Source organism: Vanellus vanellus, assembly GCF_965231255.1.
Source record: "Vanellus vanellus genome assembly, chromosome: 2".
Taxonomy (NCBI): domain Eukaryota; kingdom Metazoa; phylum Chordata; class Aves; order Charadriiformes; family Charadriidae; genus Vanellus; species Vanellus vanellus.
In genome coordinates, this window is record NC_138906.1 from 142,642,558 (window position 1) to 142,662,313 (window position 19,756).

Below are 19,756 nucleotides of genomic sequence, written 5' to 3' on the forward strand. Positions count from 1 at the left end.
ACTTTCTAGTGTGAAAAGAGCCATCCAGTCAAACCTGGAGGGAGGAGGGAGTGACCGCCAGCTGTGTCCTCCAAAGGGAGGACCTCTCAGCTGTCTCTCTCCTCCACAAGTTTAGAACTGGTATTTGATTATGGCCTTGTTCCAAACTTAAAGCTCCTGCCCCCAAACTCTCAGATCAGCTCCAAGCAGGAGCCCTAAAAAGGGCAGGTCTAATATGATGGGTTTATAAAAGATGGTTTTTATATAGATACTGTCATTGACTTGCAAATTCAGCTCAGCTGTTATGAAAATGCACTGAGTATAAGCTATATCTCAAATATTCTGTAAGGTCCTAAAAGAAGATATTTGAAAATATCATAGGCAATATCTGCTATAGAAGCAGATTTTCCCCCCCAAAAATAAATAAATCTTAACCATAAGGAACAATATGCTGCAGGCAGTCAAGAATGACTGCAACCAAATGAGGGAAAAATAAAAAATTGACTAAACAAAAAAAGAGTAGAGCTCCAGAGATGGCCAAACCTGAATATCAAACACCCAGCACAAACCAGCAACAAAATGTTATTAATGCCAGAACCAGCGTATTTATGTCTGGTTTCATTTTTTTCTCTGACATTTCAAACAGGCACTCACTGAAAGCCTTTTTTCTCTCCAAAAAATATATCTTTTATAATGTCATTGAACGAGAATCTATAAAATGAAAAATACAGTCAGATGAGACTAATCTTCTCATTCTGTTGTATGTCTTCATTCAGCATCCTCTGATGTCCATGATACAGAGCAGGAGCATCACTTTTAAATGCAGAATTCTAAAACTGTATAAAATAGCATGATAATGCATGCAGTAGAAAAATTCTTGTTGATTGCAGTGATCTGGGGATTTCTGTCCAGCTCTAAAACCATGCAAACATTAGCCTGACAAAAAACTGTGGGTCATAAATGAAGGGTTCTTTAAAATAAGGCAAGTGCAGCAGTAGCATCCTATCGCTTCCTCTGGTGTCAGGGATTGATTCCCAGAGCATACGCATGTGAGTTGCCCAACAAGATTTCCACAGAGTAACCAAAAAGGCACCGAGCTGCCCCTGTACGATGATCAAATGGAAATCTCAGAACGCTCACTCGAGTCAATTTTGTACAGAGCAAAACAGGTGTTTTCATATTCATTATTTATTGACAGTGCCATTGCAGGACAAACACTGACTTTGTAGGTGAGTATTCTATCTGCTGCATCAGCTCATGTGTCTTCAGGTGAGCTCTGGCGGGACGATAGCTGCCTCACTACAGCAGTCCTCAGACGGTGACTCCTCAGTGGCTCTAGCTTGTAGCCCAGAGTGATAATTTGTGCCATCCCAGAGGAGTGAGTGAATATGCCTGCAAGAGGCAGGGGAGGCACCTCAGGAAGGGGATCTCTTGAATCACCCGAAAGTGAACTGTCAGGGTTGGCCTGGAGGCTCTCTGAAGATTGTCATTTAGGAGATTAAACTTTTTTTCAAGGAAAATTTCAGAGTTACACCAAAGCAAGGCGTGCCAAGTGCCTGATTTCGGCATTTTTTCCTAGGCCGGTGTAATGGTCCACTCCTCGGTGGATGCGTGATAGTTCGTTTCAGCTGTGATCCCGAAGTGCAAAAAGAAATGGCTTCAAGCCCAGGGAGTAAAGCTTTCAACATACAATTACTTTATTGGTTCTGCCTGTAAAGCGGCTTGCAACAGAAAGAAGGAAGAATAGGAAAGATGAGATAAAAAAGGGGGAAAGAGGATTATAGCTACCACCACAGGTCCACAGGTGTCCCTATGGTCCTGAATCCAGAGGGCGTTCTTCTGCTTCTTCTTCGACCGTTGTGGTCTCTCGATGGGGAAGATCTTCAAAATTCAGTTACTGAGGAACCATCTTTTATGCTAGGCAGCACACCTTGCTCCTCCTTGGACCCACCTCCACTCCACCTCTGTCCTGTGGAAATGTGCCAATCTCCTCCTGTCTGGAGTAAGGCTTCCACGCATGCCCGGAGAGGAGTGTCTGAGGCGTGGTCAGCTTTGGAGGCGGGTAACTTCTTACCAGGAGGTGTGTTTTTCTATTATGACACTATAATGAGGAAAGTTCAACTGAGGTTCAAAATGTCTTCATCGGTGCTGGCACAGCCAGTGCAATCCATCTTCTTTGACAGCAGCTATGTGGTTTCTTTCGCTTTGCTGCTTCGGTAAAACAGACTTGTACCAGGTAATGACACTGTTTGTACCTTTGTACCATGGCAACGATGCTGCTTGTACCTCAGTCCCGTCTCCAAGGTTTCCATGCCTGATAACAGCCAGCTCAGCGAGCCACTGCAAACTCATGTCAAGACGTTAGTTCAGGTTTTGGGGCCTAGTCACTGATGACAGTGTTGAGACAACACCAGTCTTCTGATTGGCTCTTACAGCCAATATCTCCTAAACTGGAGCCACAACATCCTGACATCTCTTGAGGTCTTCAGCTAGCCCACAGACTGCCCCCAGCAGCACTGCTCACAGGAGGCTGCAGCAGTGCATGGGGTCTCCCCTCCACACACATGGACTGGCCAGATATGTCACAGCATGACAGGGTGACCCATCTCTTGTGCCCCTTTCCTTGAGAAAAACAGCTACGTGCAGGGATCTCTTGGGGAACCTCTATGCGCCATGATACCCACCCAGAAGGGACAGGTTTGAGCAGCCCATAGTGGCCCCTTTGAGCTATACATTTACTGGATGACTTTACAGAACATATCTTCTCAATGGGAGCCAGAGCACAGAAATTCTCTGAACTGCAGCATCACTGATTTGAGCTCCCAGATTACTCAATCAGCACTGCTGAAATGGATTAGTAGGGCAAAACTCCTGTAGCACAGCCTCCAGGGACTCTCGCCACGCCGCTGTTTGCTTCCTGACCATCTGGATCCCCTGCAGACACCACCCTGGATCCTGCCTCAGAGCCCAGGCTCTGCCTGGGGTGAGATTCCCCATCCCACCTCCTTGGGTCCTGCAGGTGCTGCAGGGTGGACTCTCTGCTCCAGATTCCAAACCTTATTATTTCTATAAAGATAAAATGACTGCTTTTAAATCTAAACCCTCTCCCTGTTAGCCTAGTCCCCTTGGAACCACTTGGTTACTTACATGTGCTAAGCTTTTCCAGCATAACAGCTGAAATAATGGCTCAAAATCATAATTTCTGGTTATACCAACACTCAATACAGATCAGAGTCAGTGAAAGCTTAGTGCATTTGCCCAGAATCTTTAAAGCTTCAGCCCATGTCTCTGCGTTTTCTTCTGCGACTCCTTACGCCTGGGACCTAGTGCATATTATCAGCATACTTTTTGGCACACTGAAAATTATTATTTTGGCAGCTTTTTCTTGGTCTGATTGCAGCCTATGTGCCATATGCCAATAAATCAGGTGTTTTTCAACTTTTTGCATCTGGTTCAGTCCATCTGTGTCTGTTGCCTTGTGTCTCCCCCCACTACCTTGTTTTCTCTGTGTATAGGGCAACATCATTTAGCGCTCAAGTGCTTTGATCCAATTCCAGGTATGGACAATCAGTTCCTTCCAAAAAGGTAAGTCACACAGCAGATGCCCGGGAGCAGGTGAGCTGGGAGGAGGACCCACATTTACTCTGTCTTTCTACTGTGTTTGCTTCAGCCATGCAGGGGACTGCAGGCTTCAAGTTCTCCAAAGGCAGCCAGATTTCAAAAAGCCGTAAAGGACCATTACTATTCCCAGGAGGGATTTAGGAAGGCAGCTCCCATTGAGAACTGTGAGGGCCTGGATGGGGCTGTGTTTTTGGCCCTTGCCTTTCTCATGGCAGAACTGACTGCTTCATTTTGATCACCATCATTTCCTAGTGCCTTGTATACCTTCCTGGGGAATAAATTCCTTCTGCCACAGGGCATTTTTCTATTTATTGGTTTCACTTGTTACCTCTTCTTGCTTTGCAAATTTTTGCCCTACAAAGGCAGAGGATTGTGCTCATAGAGCCCCAGATCCTAAATAACCCAACTGCCTTGGCAGCGTGCTCATTGCCAGCCTGGAGGCAGGTTGGGCACCATCTGGTTGGACTGGGACAGTGCCATGGGCTCTGCTTTCCATATCCCATGCCGCAAGGTGAACCCCAGGATGAGCTTTAGCCCAGTGGGGTCTTTCCTTCCGATTGCCATAGGGTCTTCCATGTGGCTCTTCCAATTGCCATAAGCTCTAGGGCTGCCATTCAGCCGTACCAGCTCCATCTGATGTGGCTCCTGCTATGGAAAAACTGCTTTGGTGATCCTCCGTGGGGCCCACAGGCATGTTTAACTGCTAGGAAAGGCTCACAGTCTTAACAAGAAGCCTGAAATAGATGAGAGTGGAAGCTGTTTTGTTGCCTTCCAGCATTTGCTGGCATGTCTGCGAGATGTCCTGCTCCTCTACATCACTTTAACTTCCTTCTCTGGCTGCAGAGTCACCATTTGCCATCATCTTTGGGCACATACGTGCTCTTGTTCATGATTTGCTTGATATCTTTTCACTCACTGAAGCCATCTTTCAGCTCAAAAAGAGAGTATGTGTGTGGCTTTCCTTGGTCAGACATGCTGTTGTCTATTGAAGCCATAAGCTATCCAAAATGCATCCTGGAGATTACTAGTGTTTCTGGAGCGGACTAGCTGAGGAATATCACTTGTGCCCATTTTACACATAAAAACATCTATTCAATAGAGAGGTGAATTTGACTGAAATGGATGTAAGAATGCAATTGTAACCCAAAGGAAGGCTCCTCTAAAACACCGTGTAAATATATTTCTAAACTTTCTAGTGCTACGTGGGGAGATTCATTTTATTATTTATATTTTTTTCTGCCAGCCAGGAGTATTTTGGCTCCAAGGAGGATGGGCAACTGTGCCTCTTTGTGAAGAAACCCTGCTTTTGAAAGACATCAGAGAAGATAGACAAAAGCAAGCAAGGCTTGCAAAACAGCTTCTTTGAGATAACGTTGCCAAGGCAAACACTGCTGAAGATTGATTTGTCTGAGCAATGCGTGGCTTCAGAGAAGTTTGTCTGTCATGAATCATCCATCCCCTGTAGCTTTGCCAGTGACAAGGATTGAAGCATCTGTAATAAAGGTTTCTGCTCAGCTGCTCTGAGGCACTTAAATCGGATTGTGTTTATCTGGGCGCTCCGAGGGCAGTGAGGTGTGCCCCAGGGAGGCAGCGCTGACGATACGTAATGCAGCCTTTAAAATAAAATCCATTTTTGACACTTGAAAAAAAAAATGGCTAGGGAAACGTGTCTTCATTTAAACAGCACAAGGAGCGCTTGTTAGGGGTTGGGTCTGAGCTTCATCTGAGCACTGAGGAGGCGCAGGGGTGACCTGGGCCACCGGCAGCTGAGTCCCCAGCTGCACTAGCAAAGTAGTTACACTCATACAAAATGAGAGAAATCCACTGGAGAATCAGGGCTTTTTTCAGTAAACGTAACTCTATGAAGTCTGTAACTGCATAGGTTCAAATCTTCTTGGCTTTTGCCAGCAACAAGCTCAACCATGTGTCAGTCAATGTCAATAACATTCCAAATGTTTTTGAGAATAAATAGCAATGAAGCAAAAGGCAATGTCTGCTCTTGGATGGTAAAATTTAAAAAAATAGCTAAAGTGCCCAATCTGGCTGTTGACAGATCATTGATTTTCTGAATTGATGTGAAACCAATGATCCTGAAAAACGGAGATAAACAGACAGATGTTTCAGGTTTTGTGTCATACCCAGACTGTTCTGTAAGTAAACTCATAATATGTTTATCTCAGAAAAGGAGCCAAAAATCACCAGTTTCTTGAGTATGTGTATAACTTGCATGCAAATCACGCTTCCCAGCAAAGGCTAAAGCTGCACAGGCAGTTTGATTAAACAATCAATTGTATCCATATAAGCCAAAGGAAGCATAGCTGTGAAAAGAAGCTCATTTAAACACAGTCAATATTTGATATTCCTTCTCTGTAACCAGTGCCAAATGGAAGATGTTTTTAGATTCTCAATTAGGTAATCATGGCAGTTCTGTCAAAGAAAATTGCCTACCTTCAACAAAGTATTGTGCCATCTTGGTTCTTAGCTCTTGCAGATCCTGACATTTTATTTTGATCATAATGATGATTATCCCCAGCTACAATCTGCCTTTTCATATTGAACATTTCAAAATGTTTTTGTTGAAGCAGACATTCAATTTGTCCAATTTTGAAACGACTGGAAGATTACATATTTGAAGCCATGTTCAAGTCAAAGAAATTAGGAAATAAGAGCAAGTAAAAGACTGAGGAAATGCCTCAGCTCTACTTTTCAAATCTCTATGCTGTAGTACAGCATGCAGTTACAGGATTCAGATACTATCTTTATAATAGTTTCTTCACCACTATAAAATTAGGCCACAATGTATTGTAGATTTATCTAGTGCTTAGGACATTGTAGTCTTATCCTCTATGGTTGTTTAGTGCCCTATGAGTCATTCAGTATGTTACTGAAGGAAGAGAGAGAGTCAGGAGAACTTAGAGTTAGTGCTAACCAAAACAGAGTTATGAAGCGTTAGGCTCTGAAAATATTATCTATCCTTCATGCAAAGGGCCAAACAGTTTAGATAAATTATTACTTAACTGCTGTTTAAACATTTCAACTTCTAAGTAAAAGCAAACGGTGGATTTTTTTCTTCGGTGTTTTTTTGCTGATTATCAATCTTGCATTTAAAACTCACTCATATACACTAGTCAATGAGGAACAAATTGCCATAACTGTTTTAATGGAGTTACGGCTTTGCCACATCCTGACCCATGTACTTCTTCTGAAGTCATGCCTGTACAGCAAAGAAAAGAGGACACTTATTCATCAGCTGCTGTTGAGGGATCCCTGATGAAATCTCGTGGACTTCTGTGAGGTCAGCTTTCCATTGGCAAACGTCTTTCTTTCACTTTTTTAAAATTCTGTTGACAAGCATCAGTTGGTTTCTTGCATCACCTTCTAGACAATGTCATTCAAAGCTCTATCCAGGCTCTAGCTGATTTCAGCAAACAGAATTGTCTTACATTTCTTCTTTTAATTGATTCCTTCTTCTCAGCCTTAAATAATTGTTAAAGAATTTCACCACACTGTGGGTGCCTCTAGGTTTGCTTTATTAACAACTCAGAGTTGGGCCATCACCTCAGTGAGTGGCCAGTGGCTAACAAAATACATCTTCTGTATGTATGATTCTACACAACATTACATAATTGATATGTAATCATAAGGGCAAACTTTGGCCTTTTCAAACAATTACTAGGGGAAATCCCGTGGACAAAGCTGTTTGAAGGTAAAAGTGCCCAGGATAGCTGGTCAGCATTCAGGGACTGCTTCTACCAAGCTCAAGATCAGAGCATCCCGACACGTAGGAAGTCAAGGAAGGGAGCCAGGAGACCTGTGTGGCTAAACAGGGAACTGCTTGGCAAGCTCAAGTGGAAGAAGAGAGTTTATAGATCATGGAAGGAGGGGCTGACCGCTTGGGAGGAGTACAGGGCTGCTGTCAGGGGATGCAGAGAGGTAACTAGGAAAGCTAAGGCCTCCTTAGAGTTAAACCTGGCAAGAGGGGTCAAGGACAACAGGAAGAGCTTTTTCAAATACATGGCAGATAAAACTAACACCAGAGGCAATGTAGGCCCACTACTGAATGGGGTGGTTGCCCTGGTGACAGAAGATACAGAGAAGGCAGAACTACTGAATGCCTTCTTTGTCTCTGTCTACTCTGTCGGGGGCTGTCCTGAGGAGTCCTGTTCCGCTGAGACCCCAGATGAAGATGAAGTCAAGTCAATGGATGAGTTTGCCTTAGTTGATGAGGACTGGGTCAGAGACCAGTTAAGCAACCTGGACATCCATAAATCAATGGGTCCAGATGGGATGCACCCACGGGTGCTGAAGGAGCTGTCTGAAGTCATTGCTGGACCACTCTCCACCATCTTTACCAAGTCTTGGGAAACAGGTGAGGTGCCTGAGGACTGGAGGAAAGCAAATGTCACTCCAGTCTTCAAAAAGGGCAAGAAGGAGGACCCGGGTAACTATAGACCGGTCAGCCTCACCTCCATCCCTGGGAAACTGATGGAACAGCTTATCCTTGGTGCCCTCTCAAGGCATATCAAGGATAAGAGGGTTATTAGGGGCAGTCAGCATGGCTTTTCCAAGGGGAAGTCATGCTTGACCAACCTCATAGCCTTTTATGAGGAAATAACGAGGTGGATGGATGATGGCAGAGCGGTAGATGTGGTCTACCTTGACTTCAGTAAAGCATTTGACACGGTCTCCCACAGCATCCTCATGGCTAAACTGAGGAAGTGTGGACTGGATGACCGGATAATTAGGTGCACTGGGAACTGGCTGAAGGAGAGAAGCCAGAGAGTCGTAGTCAATGGGGCAGAGTCCAGTTGGAGGCCGGTAACCAGTGGAGTGCCTCAAGGGTCAGTACTGGGGCCCATATTATTCAATATATTCATCAATGATTTAGATGAGGGAATTGAGTGTACTATCAGCGAGTTTGCTGATGACACTAAGCTGGGAGGAGTGGCTGACACGCCAGAGGGCTGTGCTGCCATCCAGAGAGACTTGGACAGGCTGGAGATTTGGGCAGGGAATAACTTAATGAAATACAACAAGGGAAAGTGTAGGGTCCTACATCTGGGCAGAAACAACCCCAGGTTCCAGTATAGGATGGGGAGCTACCTGTTAGAGAGCAGTGTAGAGGAAAGGGACCTGGGGGTCCTGGTGGACAGCAGGATGACCATGAGCCAGCACTGTGCCCTTGTGGCCAAGAAGGCCAATGGCATCCTGGGCTGTATTAGAAGGGGGGTGGTTAGCAGATCGAGAGAGGTCCTCCTTCCCCTCTACTCTGCCCTGGTGAGACCGCATCTGGAATATTGTGTCCAGTTCTGGGCCCCTCAGTTCAAGAAGGACAGAGAGCTGCTGGAGAGAGTCCAGCGTAGGGCAACTAAGATGATTAAGGGAGTGGAGCATCTCCCTTATGAGGAAAGACTGAGGGAGCTGGGTCTCTTTAGTTTGGAGAAGAGGAGACTGAGGGGTGATCTTATTAGCGTTTATAAATATATAAAAGGGGAATGTCATGAGGATGGAGCCAGGCTCTTCTCAGTAGCAACCAATGATAGGACAAGGGGTAATGGATTCAAGCTGGAACACAAGAGGTTCCACTTAAATTTGAGAAGAAACTTCTTCTCAGTGAGGGTGACAGAGCACTGGAACAGGCTGCCCAGGGAGGTTGTGAAGTCTCCTTCTCTGGAGACATTCAAAACTCGCCTGGACGCCTTCCTGTGCAACCTCATCTAGGTGTTCCTGCTCCGACAGGGGGATTGGACTAGATGATCTTTTGAGGTCCCTTCCAATCCCTAGCATACTGTGATACTGTGATACTGTGATATTTCTGTCTGGCAAGCTCTTAGTGTTTCTTTAAAGTCTCCCAGTTCTTCATTCTTCAGTAGTTCCAAAAGTTCATTAATTTTCAGCTGACTCTTATCATGCCATTCCAGTTCCTCTTCTGAAGTTGTAGCTCAGTGGTCATATAGTCTTCAAGCACCTCCATTCCATTGATCAACTTTACACAATTACCTCTATTCTTCAACCATTCTATGATTATTCACAAAATATATATAAAAAATCTAACAAGGCCTAAGTTATCTAAATCACTTAAAAGCTTATTTCTTTTACAATTGCTTATTTCTTTTACAATCATATACACAGGAAAAAATTAGTTGTGCTGACTGTCATATGTTTAAAAAGTCATTGTGATATGATTAGAGGCCAGAGTTAATAGAGTCTAATGCTACTCGTATCCCAGGGTCCTGCTTTCAAAAACAGAAAATAGCCTAATTCTGTCCCCCCGTGGGTGGGACAGGCTGTCCAAATTGCAGTACATTTTATCCATTTCTGATGTCACTTAAAAAAAAAAAAAAAGAAAAGCATAGGAAGTCTGCAGTACAGCACTTTACCTGGGATTTTCAGGCATGCATAGATGCGGTGAGATACAAGTACGAGCCCTTCTTCAATGAAATGGTGAATGGTGTAGTATTTATTACAATACCCTTTAGAAATCATTGATGGTTGTGCAGAGTTTGATCTGACAAAAGGAGGATAAAGCTTTGGTCTTAAGTGGCAGCATCCTGAAAATAACAGATGAATTAATCTTTGCTTAACACATCTCAGCGCAAGGATTTTGCTTCATGTAGTCGAGGCCTTGCTATAATTAAAGCTAAATTAAGAAACAGGTGAAACAGACTCCACTAAATAATGTAATATAGATTGTAATAAGGACTGACTCCTCTTAATGCAAACCCATTACTGTTCTTCTGAATGTTATCATATGGTACTCCCCCTCCCTCTGAGGCCATTAGTCCTGTAGACGCTTCTTAACTACATGTACATGTTTTGAAGATGATCAAGACCCATGTGGTGATGATTGGTTTTGTCCCAACCAAATGAGAACAGCAGACACTTAAAAGATAAAGTCAACTTCTTCATAGTTGGGCTTCACTGTATATTACATGGCCAATCCAAACTCCGTCTGAAAATTCATCTGAGGATTTTGAATGAATTCTGAAATATGTTCAAAACCATTTTTCTCATTCCTAAATTTTTGTGTAATATCTAGCCAAATTACATGCCAGCAAATAGAAATTCGTTTTCTACGCTGGCCAAGAAAATGAGCTGAAATTCTTTCCAGCAGAAGAGGACACAAAGCCGGCTTCCTATTGCATGAAAGGCGAACTTTCTTTTATTTATTTTGTTAAGTCCACAGTGAGCATAGAGCTTTTTGAGAAAGACGTATTTTATGAGGAAAGAGAGAACCAAAATTCTGGAAATCGGTGTATTGATTAGTGTCCTTAGCTAGAGAGCAGAGCCAGGGCCAGATCCCTACTGCTACTGAATTGTTCACTTGAGTCTCAGTCTCCCGTGTGGGAGGCAGAGAGTAGAGGAAAGAAAGAGGAGGAAAAGGAGAGGGAAATAAATAGCTCTAGATAGCTGAAGAAATTTTCATTGAACTAATACATTCTTTCAACAAATGTTTTCATTTCCCTGCATTTTCTCTGTCCCCATCAGTCTTAGGAGGTCACTGGTCTTTTATGCAGAGGTGAGGACGCTGGCAGGGAGCAAGCAGGGGAAGCATGGGGCACGACAGGGAGAAGCCGCAGTGAATGGGATCAAGGCAAAGATGGGATTGTATTGATGTGTTTGTCAGTAGAGACTTACCAAAACCAACTATTTTTGCTTGAAAGATGAGAAAAGGAAGAACACCAGAGTTACCAGGCAAGCTGAGAACTCTGATATAACAGCTGATGCATTTAACATCGTGTTCTTTATATGTCTTGATCAAGTATGTAAAGTTTTTACACTTAATCTGAAGAGCTAACGTTTTTTAATAACTTCCTCTTCTACTGCATGAAAAAAACAAGCAAAACCGTAAATGAAACTAAGGCACTTTCCATTTTTTCATTGTTTCAGATGATGGAAAACTGTCCTTTGATGAATTCAAAGCTTACTTTGCTGATGGAGTTCTGAGTGGAGAAGAACTGCATGAACTTTTTCACACAATCGATACACAAAATACTGAGTAAGTGTCCCCTTCTTACAATTAGAGTGATACTCTCTGTACCTGAGAATGGAAAAAGAAGACATCAGGTTGATTTTAGAAAACAAGTCTGAGAAAAAAGCTGCTTCAGGGAAGCCAGGCTGTGTCAAAGGACTCTAAATTGTACAAGTGAAGTGTTTCTAAACCTTGTAGAAGTATCTACATATTCCAATAAATGTGAGTTGGGTACTGAGAACACAGGGCAGATACTGAATGCCTTTTTTGTTCTCCACCCTAGAAAGTAAAGAAAAGGGCTTGTGGCTTCCTTGAGGCTTAAATATGAGTTCCTCAATTCTTGGTTCTTCTTCGCTGATTCACTACCTGAGATGAATACTTGGAGCAGATGTTGAGCAGAGAAAAAATAAATGAAACAATCATAGTAAAGAGCACAAAAAGCCATCCTGTCTGGTGCTGGCATGGTTATTGTGTTGATGTAGTCACTTAGGCTGTTTGGACAGCCCCATGACTGTTTGGACAGCCCTGTGACTGTTTGGCTTAACAAGGCCTCAGGTTGAGGGTGTGAAGAACCTTACTTACTGCTTTCAACACAGCTGAACTTGTGCATTGCATGCTCTCTTAAGCTAACTTTTCCTTATCTACAGTGGTTAAGGTTAATTGAAAACTGGATGAATGGCCAGGCCCAGAGGGTGGTGATCAATGGCACAAAGTCTAGTTGGAGGCCAGTAACTAGTGTTGTACCCCAGGGGTCAATACTGGGTCCAGTCCTGCTGAACATCTTAATTAACTATCTGGATGATGGGGCACAGTGTACCATCAGCAAGTTTACTGATGACACAAAACTGGGAGGTGTGTCTGATATGCCAGAAGGTCACGCTGCCATCCAAAGTGACCAGGGGAAATGAGCTGACAGGAACTTCATGAATTTCTACAAGATGTGCAAAGTCCTGCACTTGAGGAAGAACAACCCCATGCACCGATATAAGCTGGGGGCCACCCAGCTGGAAAGCATCTTGGCAGAAAAGGACATGGGGGTTGTGGTGGACACCAAGTTGAACATGAGCTAACAACGTGCCCTTGCTGCAAAGAAGGTAAATGGTATTCTGAGTTGCATTAGACAAAGTATTGCTGGCAGGCCAAGGGAGGTGATCCTTCACCTCTGCTTAGCACTGGTGAGGCCACACCTGGTGTAGTGTCCAGTTCTGGGCTCCTCAGTACAAGAGAGACATGCACATGCTGGATAGAGTCCAACAATGGTCCACAAAGATGATTAAGCGACTGGGGCATCTCTCCTATGAGGAAAGGCTGAGAGAACTGTGACTGTTTAGCCTGGAGAAGAGAAGGCTTGGGGGGGACCTCTTCAATGTATATAGATATCTCAAGGGAGGGTGCAAAGAGCCAGGCTCTTTTCAGTGGTGTCCAGAGACAGGACTAGAGACAATGGGCACAAAGTAAAATACAGGAAGTTCCCTTTGAGCATTAGGCAACACTTTTTTACTGTGAAGTCGGCCAAACATTGGCACAGGTAGCCCAGATTGATCATGGAGGCTCCATCCTCCTGGAAATATTGAAAAGCCATCTGGACATTGTTCTGGGCAACTGGCTCTAGGTGGCCCTGCTTGAGCAGAGGGAGTTAGACCAGATGATCTTCAGAAGTCCCTTCCAGCCTCAGCCATCCTGTGATTCTATGACTGAAAAAGAGAATTAACTCCCCTTTTATTTGCTTTCTGGCCATCAGCAGTTATTCGCAGCAAATGTCTCCCATTTATTGTCATTTAGGAGGGTGTTACTGAGCTAGTGGTTTTTAAATTGGACTATTCCCGGGGCAGAGAAGGGCCCAAGGAGAGGCCGTTTATTTCTTTTGTGAAGAGGTTATAAAGACATCATGTAACAATAATGGAGTGGATTGTGATTCTGTTTACAAGGAGCAAGTACACAATAAGTCAGTATTGCTTTTCTCAGCTGCATAGAGGGGAGCAACAAGTGTTAAGATGTTATCACAGCCCTGCTCCCAGGTAGGAGCAGTGTAACAGGATCTTATCTCATCCAATGTCAAACTCTGTTGTATCTCTGGAGTTTTTTACCTCCCAAAGGAAAAAAACCCAACGCGCTGTTATTTTGTATTTCATCTACCTCATAAACATCCAGACACTACATCATGGTAAGACATTAGTAGCCTTGTTCCTCAGACACATGAATTTGGTCATCACCTTAATACTTTAGGACTCTCCTGTTACCCCAGGTAGCTCCAGACAGGCCTTTCCCCTTGGCCAGTTCTTCCTGACAGTGACTCTCCTATGGCTTTTTCTACTTTGGATGTCTGTGTCACAGCATCACACCCCTTCTTGTTCCCCTCTTCCTCAGCTTGTGCCACTCCTCCTCCAAAAACACCCAGTTCTTGTGCCAGTTGTGTATCAGCCCCAAATGCCGACCCAAGCCCAGGCCCATCACCCTGGATGCCTGTTCAATGACCAGGCGTGATGCTGGCCATTGACACGACAATTCCTTGCAGCAGAAGGCCTTGCAGCTGAGGGCTCTTTCAGGAACCATCTCAAAGCTCATTCTTCTGAAGGAACCTCACTGAAGGCCTTGTGTGCTCAGAACCTTGCCCATTTTTTCCACCATTATCACCTAGTCTAATGAATATATTCTCTGTCCTTGCAAACTTTGCCTCCCTCTAATCCAGGTGGAATTCTTAAACAACTTCAGCTTTTCCAGAAAGTGTGAAGAAAGAAATCAATTGAAGTCTGAAATCTGATCAAAGTTGCACAAGTGTATGCTAGGGAACATGTATGTCAGTTTATGATCAATTATGAACATCTTCCAGGATGATAAACACCAAGATTTTAAAAAAAGTTTCTAGGTTTTCATTAGCCAATATACAACTATTAAAAAAAAAAAAAATTAAATTAATTCAGATATTAACTATTTAAACTTCCTTATTTCTAGCCATTGAAATATACAGTCTATATGCAGAACTACATTTCTTTGCTGTCTTAAGAGCTTGTATGCTTTTTTTGCAAAGGTGTCTGAAGTACTTTTCATGAGCAGTATTGTCTGTGTGATTATATGGAGCCATGAAATGCCTACAGTTAGGAATCCTCATTTGGATCTGTTCTCTGCAGTCCTAAAAGCATTCAAATAGACATCTAATTCATATAAACAGAGGAATATATCCCTTAAGAGTAAATGCCTAAATAACTCTGTAGATCTATTTTTAGCTCTGATCTCCCTTATGTTTCTGTAAATCAGGCATAACCTCCCCAGAGTCATTAGATTTAAGACAGCACAAATGGAAGTATGGAATTGGACTCTTAACCCCAAGACCATCCTAAAGCATCCGGTAGCCATCCTGTGTTGAAGACTCTTGGTACTAGAATGCAACAAAGACTGAGAAACAGGTTTCCCAGATGTATTGTTCTCTTTAACAGACATCACAGGAGAAGCAGCAATATGAACAGGTTAACTCTTATCATAAGAAGAGAAGACTGTCATTATTTCCCTAATTTCCCATATTTCCCTAATTTGTCAAAAGTAGTTACATGCTATAAATTCAAAGCAGAAGGTTGCAGAAATACTGCTAAATAAATAGGTAAAGTGTGCAGAAGAAATGTGTAACATTTTAAGTTCCTTGAGTTTCTTAAAATCAGTGGCAAAGTCTGAGAAACAACTATGATCTTGAACAAATACAACGCATGCAGTCTACCTAATCCTAGCAAAATGAATCACATGCGTCTTGGAGCACCATGGGAATTTGCTTAGCAGATTAAGAGCCTTCACAAAAAAAAAATAACCCAGAGTCAGACTCATTTCAGAGTCAAAGACTCATTCATACAGCTTTGGATTTCCTCCTGTGTACCACGTATCTGCATGAGAGTGGTTTTATTTTACCATGATTCCGTTTGCCTGCATTTGTCAGGGAGCATCCTGGTAAGGGCAAATATCCTCAAGGACTATGTAAGATTTCTAAGAAGAAAGATAGATGTTCTACATCTATTTTTTCTTTCTTTTTATTTGTAAAGCTTTTTTTTTTAATTTGTAAAATATTTTTATTTGCATTTTTTTTTATTATTTTTCTCTTTAGCAGGGAATATCTGGTCCTAAAATATATGTAGAAAAGTGAGAATAATACTACGTTTTTCCTCCTGGGAGATAGGCGTACCTGAAGAATAAGTGCGACTTTGTCGAATGCCACAGTTAGTTATTAGCTGAGAACAAGTAATGAAACCGGTACAGCAGCCGTCTGAGAGAGAGATCATTCTCACTGTCCAGGAAAACACTGGCAAAAAACAGAGTGCAGAAGTCACAGAGAATACGTACTGTGAAGGATCATATTTTCATGTATTTCAGGGAGCTGAACAGGTGGAAGAATAAGCAAACCTACTAAATCACCTGTTCCAACCAGAAGAAAGGGTGCTTTCTATTGACTGGTTAACATTTGTTATAGAGTAGAACCTGGATATAGATAATAAGGAAACATGCTTAAAGCTTAGATTTAAAACAGCAACAAGAAGCTTTTTGAGCATGTGTTTTCATGAAGTCTTTAACTGATAAAAGGCTTAGTGCCTCACTTAGCAGCCGAAAAGCCTTGATCTTTAACAGAGGCAAATGTATTTTAAAAGCTTTCCCTTGGCACCTTTGAAAGGTTTTGAGAACCCTGCCTTCATGCAGGCAGCAAAATGGAGCATGCCAAATATCGGATATAGCAAAGAGGGACAGCATGGGCAGTATAATATAAATTCCTTGTTAGTACAGCTTTCCAGCAAAAGTCACATGAAGCAGATATAATAAGGAGGGGAAAACTTTACTCGCTGGCATTTGCTAAAAAGGGCAGATTACGTAAAATGTCTCAAATTAGCCAGCTGGCTAAGAAAAGCAGCAAAATGTTTATTGAACCTTGGGAAGTTTTGTAATGCATGATTGTACATATCAAACAATCCCCAAACCACCTATTTTGTGATATTTTCACTTGCAAATTACCCAAGGGAATGAAATTAAAATCATGGTTTGTGCCTATAATTGCTAAGTAGTTTACAGCTGTTTTTTAGCAGGGGAGGGTGAGAAATTCCACTCGGTTGTGTATCTAGTGGGAGAAGATTTGCACAGATTATATTGTCTTTCTTATCCAGTTAAAATACTGACTTTGTTAAACTCTGGGCAAATCGTTTATCTTCTCTCTGCTTCACTTCACTGTTTACAAAATGCAGACTGTAGTTCCCTATCCCAGAAATATTTTGTAAGCATTGAGATTACGCAGTGATTTACGCTATGCGTAAAGGCCTAGGACAGAGATGACTGGGGAAGCATGTCATGATCTGCCGGGTCATTGCCTGGAGTATCTCAAGATTTCCTACCCAGCTTGTCACAAGAGCAGACTTTGGGTTGTTTCTACCCGCATTAAATCTTTTAGCTCTGCCAGCGTTCAAAACCTCCCAGTCTGTGTGCGTGAGTCTTTGTACTTCAAAGCCAGAAGATAAAAAAGGAGAGGTGGCCTTGGGGTGATATCCACGGGCTGCAAGCTCAGGAAATCTGAATTCCCTTCTCAGCCCTACTGAAGCAATCTTTAAAAAAAAAAAAAAAAAAAAAAAAATTCAAAGCATAAAAGACTTACACTGGCTTAACACTTTTAAAGGAACTAAATTAACTGGGTATTAACCCCCCCTGTTACACGGGTCCTACTGTCAGTCTTGTTGAAGAGAGACTTAGAAGATTATTAACTTTTAAAAAGACCAAGCCCAGCTAACATAACATACCTGTAACAGAGCAGATAGGCTATGGAAAACTGCTAAAATGAGCAATTACCATTTTCAATGTGATAGCAGGGCAAATAATAGGGGGTTTAACTTCCCAGTAATTAAGGTCGCGTCTGCCTAACCAACTACCATCTCTTCACCTTGCTATTTGGTGCAGACAGGTGTTAGCTTTTTACAAAGCAAAAGAAGAGTCAATTGGTACTGCAGTGACCGGAATCACCAGGGAAAAAAAAAAAGATGAGTAGGAATTAGTTACCACCACATAAAGTTCTCAAAAGATAGGTGGAATAGGAATTCGTTATGCCAGGATGAATTCATATTTACAATTAGTTTAGAGTCTAAAGTACAGCTTATTCACCCAGGATCGTCGCTTTTACTGAAAATTTGCATTAGATCTTTCCTCAGTACATCATTTGGACATATATTTTTCAATTTATGAATATACTTATGTTAGGCTGGCTATTTTTTTTTTTCTATTTCATAAAATCTACATTACTTTTTTATAACATTTTAAACATTAAATACCGGTTAAGACGCACCTACAAATTGATTGCTTGATTGTTTAAACTGTCATTCCTTTTTCCTTTTGGTACAGACTGAAACAAATGTATAAATTAATATGCATTAGGTAAAAAATAGATTAATAATGATGGACAACCAGATTAGGTAAAGCAGTGTGTCCATGCAAAAAGGAAGTGGTTTTTCCCCCATATTTTAGTACTGCTACAATGTTTTACCTCTCTTGAAGGTGTTGTAATACAAGAATTATATTTGTAAGAGCTGGCAATCAAAAAGATAAATTGTAACCAGTTGAATTTGTGGAAGGGTCTTCTGTTAACTGAACCGTAAGCCAATATAATAGTTTTTTGGAAGTGTTTCCCAGGGCTGTCAGGGAGGGTGACAACACACAGCTCGTGGAGGACATGGTTTGCAGGTCATAGCTGAAGTAATTTTGAAGCTGAAGACACACATGCTCAGCTGTCTTGGAGTATCCTAGTTATTAATTCCTTGGTGAAGTGAACATGAAACACTCATTTTGCTTGGGTAGCAATTTGTACTACCATGGCACGAGGGTAAATCAATAACACACAGCTCAAGGCAAAGGCTATCAGTGATGGATGCTCAAAGCCATCTGAAGACAGGAATCATAGAATGGTTTAGGTTGGAAGGGATCTTAAAGATCACCTAGTTCCAACCCCCCTGCCACGGGCAGGGACACCTCCCACTAGATCAGGTTGCTCAAAGCCCCATCCAGCCTGGCCTTGAACAATTCCAGGGATGGAGCTTTCACAACTTCTCTGAGCAACCTGTTCCAGGGCCTCACCACCCTCAGAGTGCTAAATCTACCCTCTTCCAGTTTAAAGCCATTACCCCTTGTACTATCAGGACTTCACTAGGAGAAGTGAGATGGTGATATTTTAAGTACTTTAACAACATAAGCATCATTCCTACTGCCTAGTTTGTATCTTAACATTTCTATGAGTGCTCATCTGGTTTCTAAATCCAATGTGTGCATATGTTCAGGGCAGCTCCCTGGGGGTTGTAATACTGCTGAAGAAACTATTTAAACTCCCAATTATCCCAGCTCAGAAAACCACAACTTGTGGGGTTAGCGCTCTCTAAACAATTAATAGATTGCATTACCTGAACTTCACATCTGCCCTTACTGAATGCTAAAAAGCGTGCATACAAGACAGCTTCAAAGGAGGTGGTTTGGTGGAAATATAGCTGTTTGGCTTACATGTATTATTGCCTGAATAATTGTACTGGAAGTAGAGAAAAGTATCAGCAGCACAGGATTTTTCATACACGGAGAGAAGTACGCAGGAAAAGTTTGGAATTTGTGGCTTATGGGGTGAATGCTTTTACAGCCCATTTCCTAGGTAAATCAGCCCCTGCCTAATTTTAATGTCAACTCTCACGAGCCCATGTTTCAGCAGAGCAAGAATCCCTGACATGGTTAATGGTTTAGTGAATAGGTTTTAGCAGTCATTGCAAATGTAAACCTCCCTTTTATTCTTATCCTTCTCCCTTCCCTCCCCCTGCTCATAACTTTTATGGAAATTGTTTTTGCATAATGGCTTCCTCAGGGGAAAGGTGTCAGAAGATAATGAGAAGATTTGGCAAAGTTACAAATTAAGAGATATGCAGAAGATCTCGAGGGGATTCAGTCTGCAGCACTGCTGGAGCGATAGTGCGATAAATGCTTCACTGATTACTGACTCATACGAGTCAGTGGGGAATCAGACTTGTTTTTCTCACTTTTCTCATTGGTAAAATGAAGTCCTCAGCCAGGACCTTAGTTACAGGGTAGGAGGGATGGTAGAGCTATTGAGGCAGAGCTGGGGCACCGGCAGCCTCCCAAAGGCAGGTATCCCATTAAGCCTTTGTATGTGGGACAAGTTAAACTATTCACAAGCCAGAGATG

General features: G+C 42.4%; 1 protein-coding gene across 1 annotated transcript in view; it reads left to right on the forward strand.

The window, feature by feature from the left end:
• The window catches only part of LOC309669104 (N-terminal EF-hand calcium-binding protein 1-like), a gene marked incomplete at both ends in the record, with an annotated part of 75,398 nt that overhangs the window by 9,389 nt on the left and 46,253 nt on the right, over positions 1 to 19,756 (forward strand). The window contains one exon of the mRNA XM_082479703.1: positions 11,491 to 11,599. Coding sequence (XP_082335829.1) covers positions 11,491 to 11,599 — 109 coding nt within the window. The remainder of the gene's footprint in view (positions 1 to 11,490; positions 11,600 to 19,756) is intronic.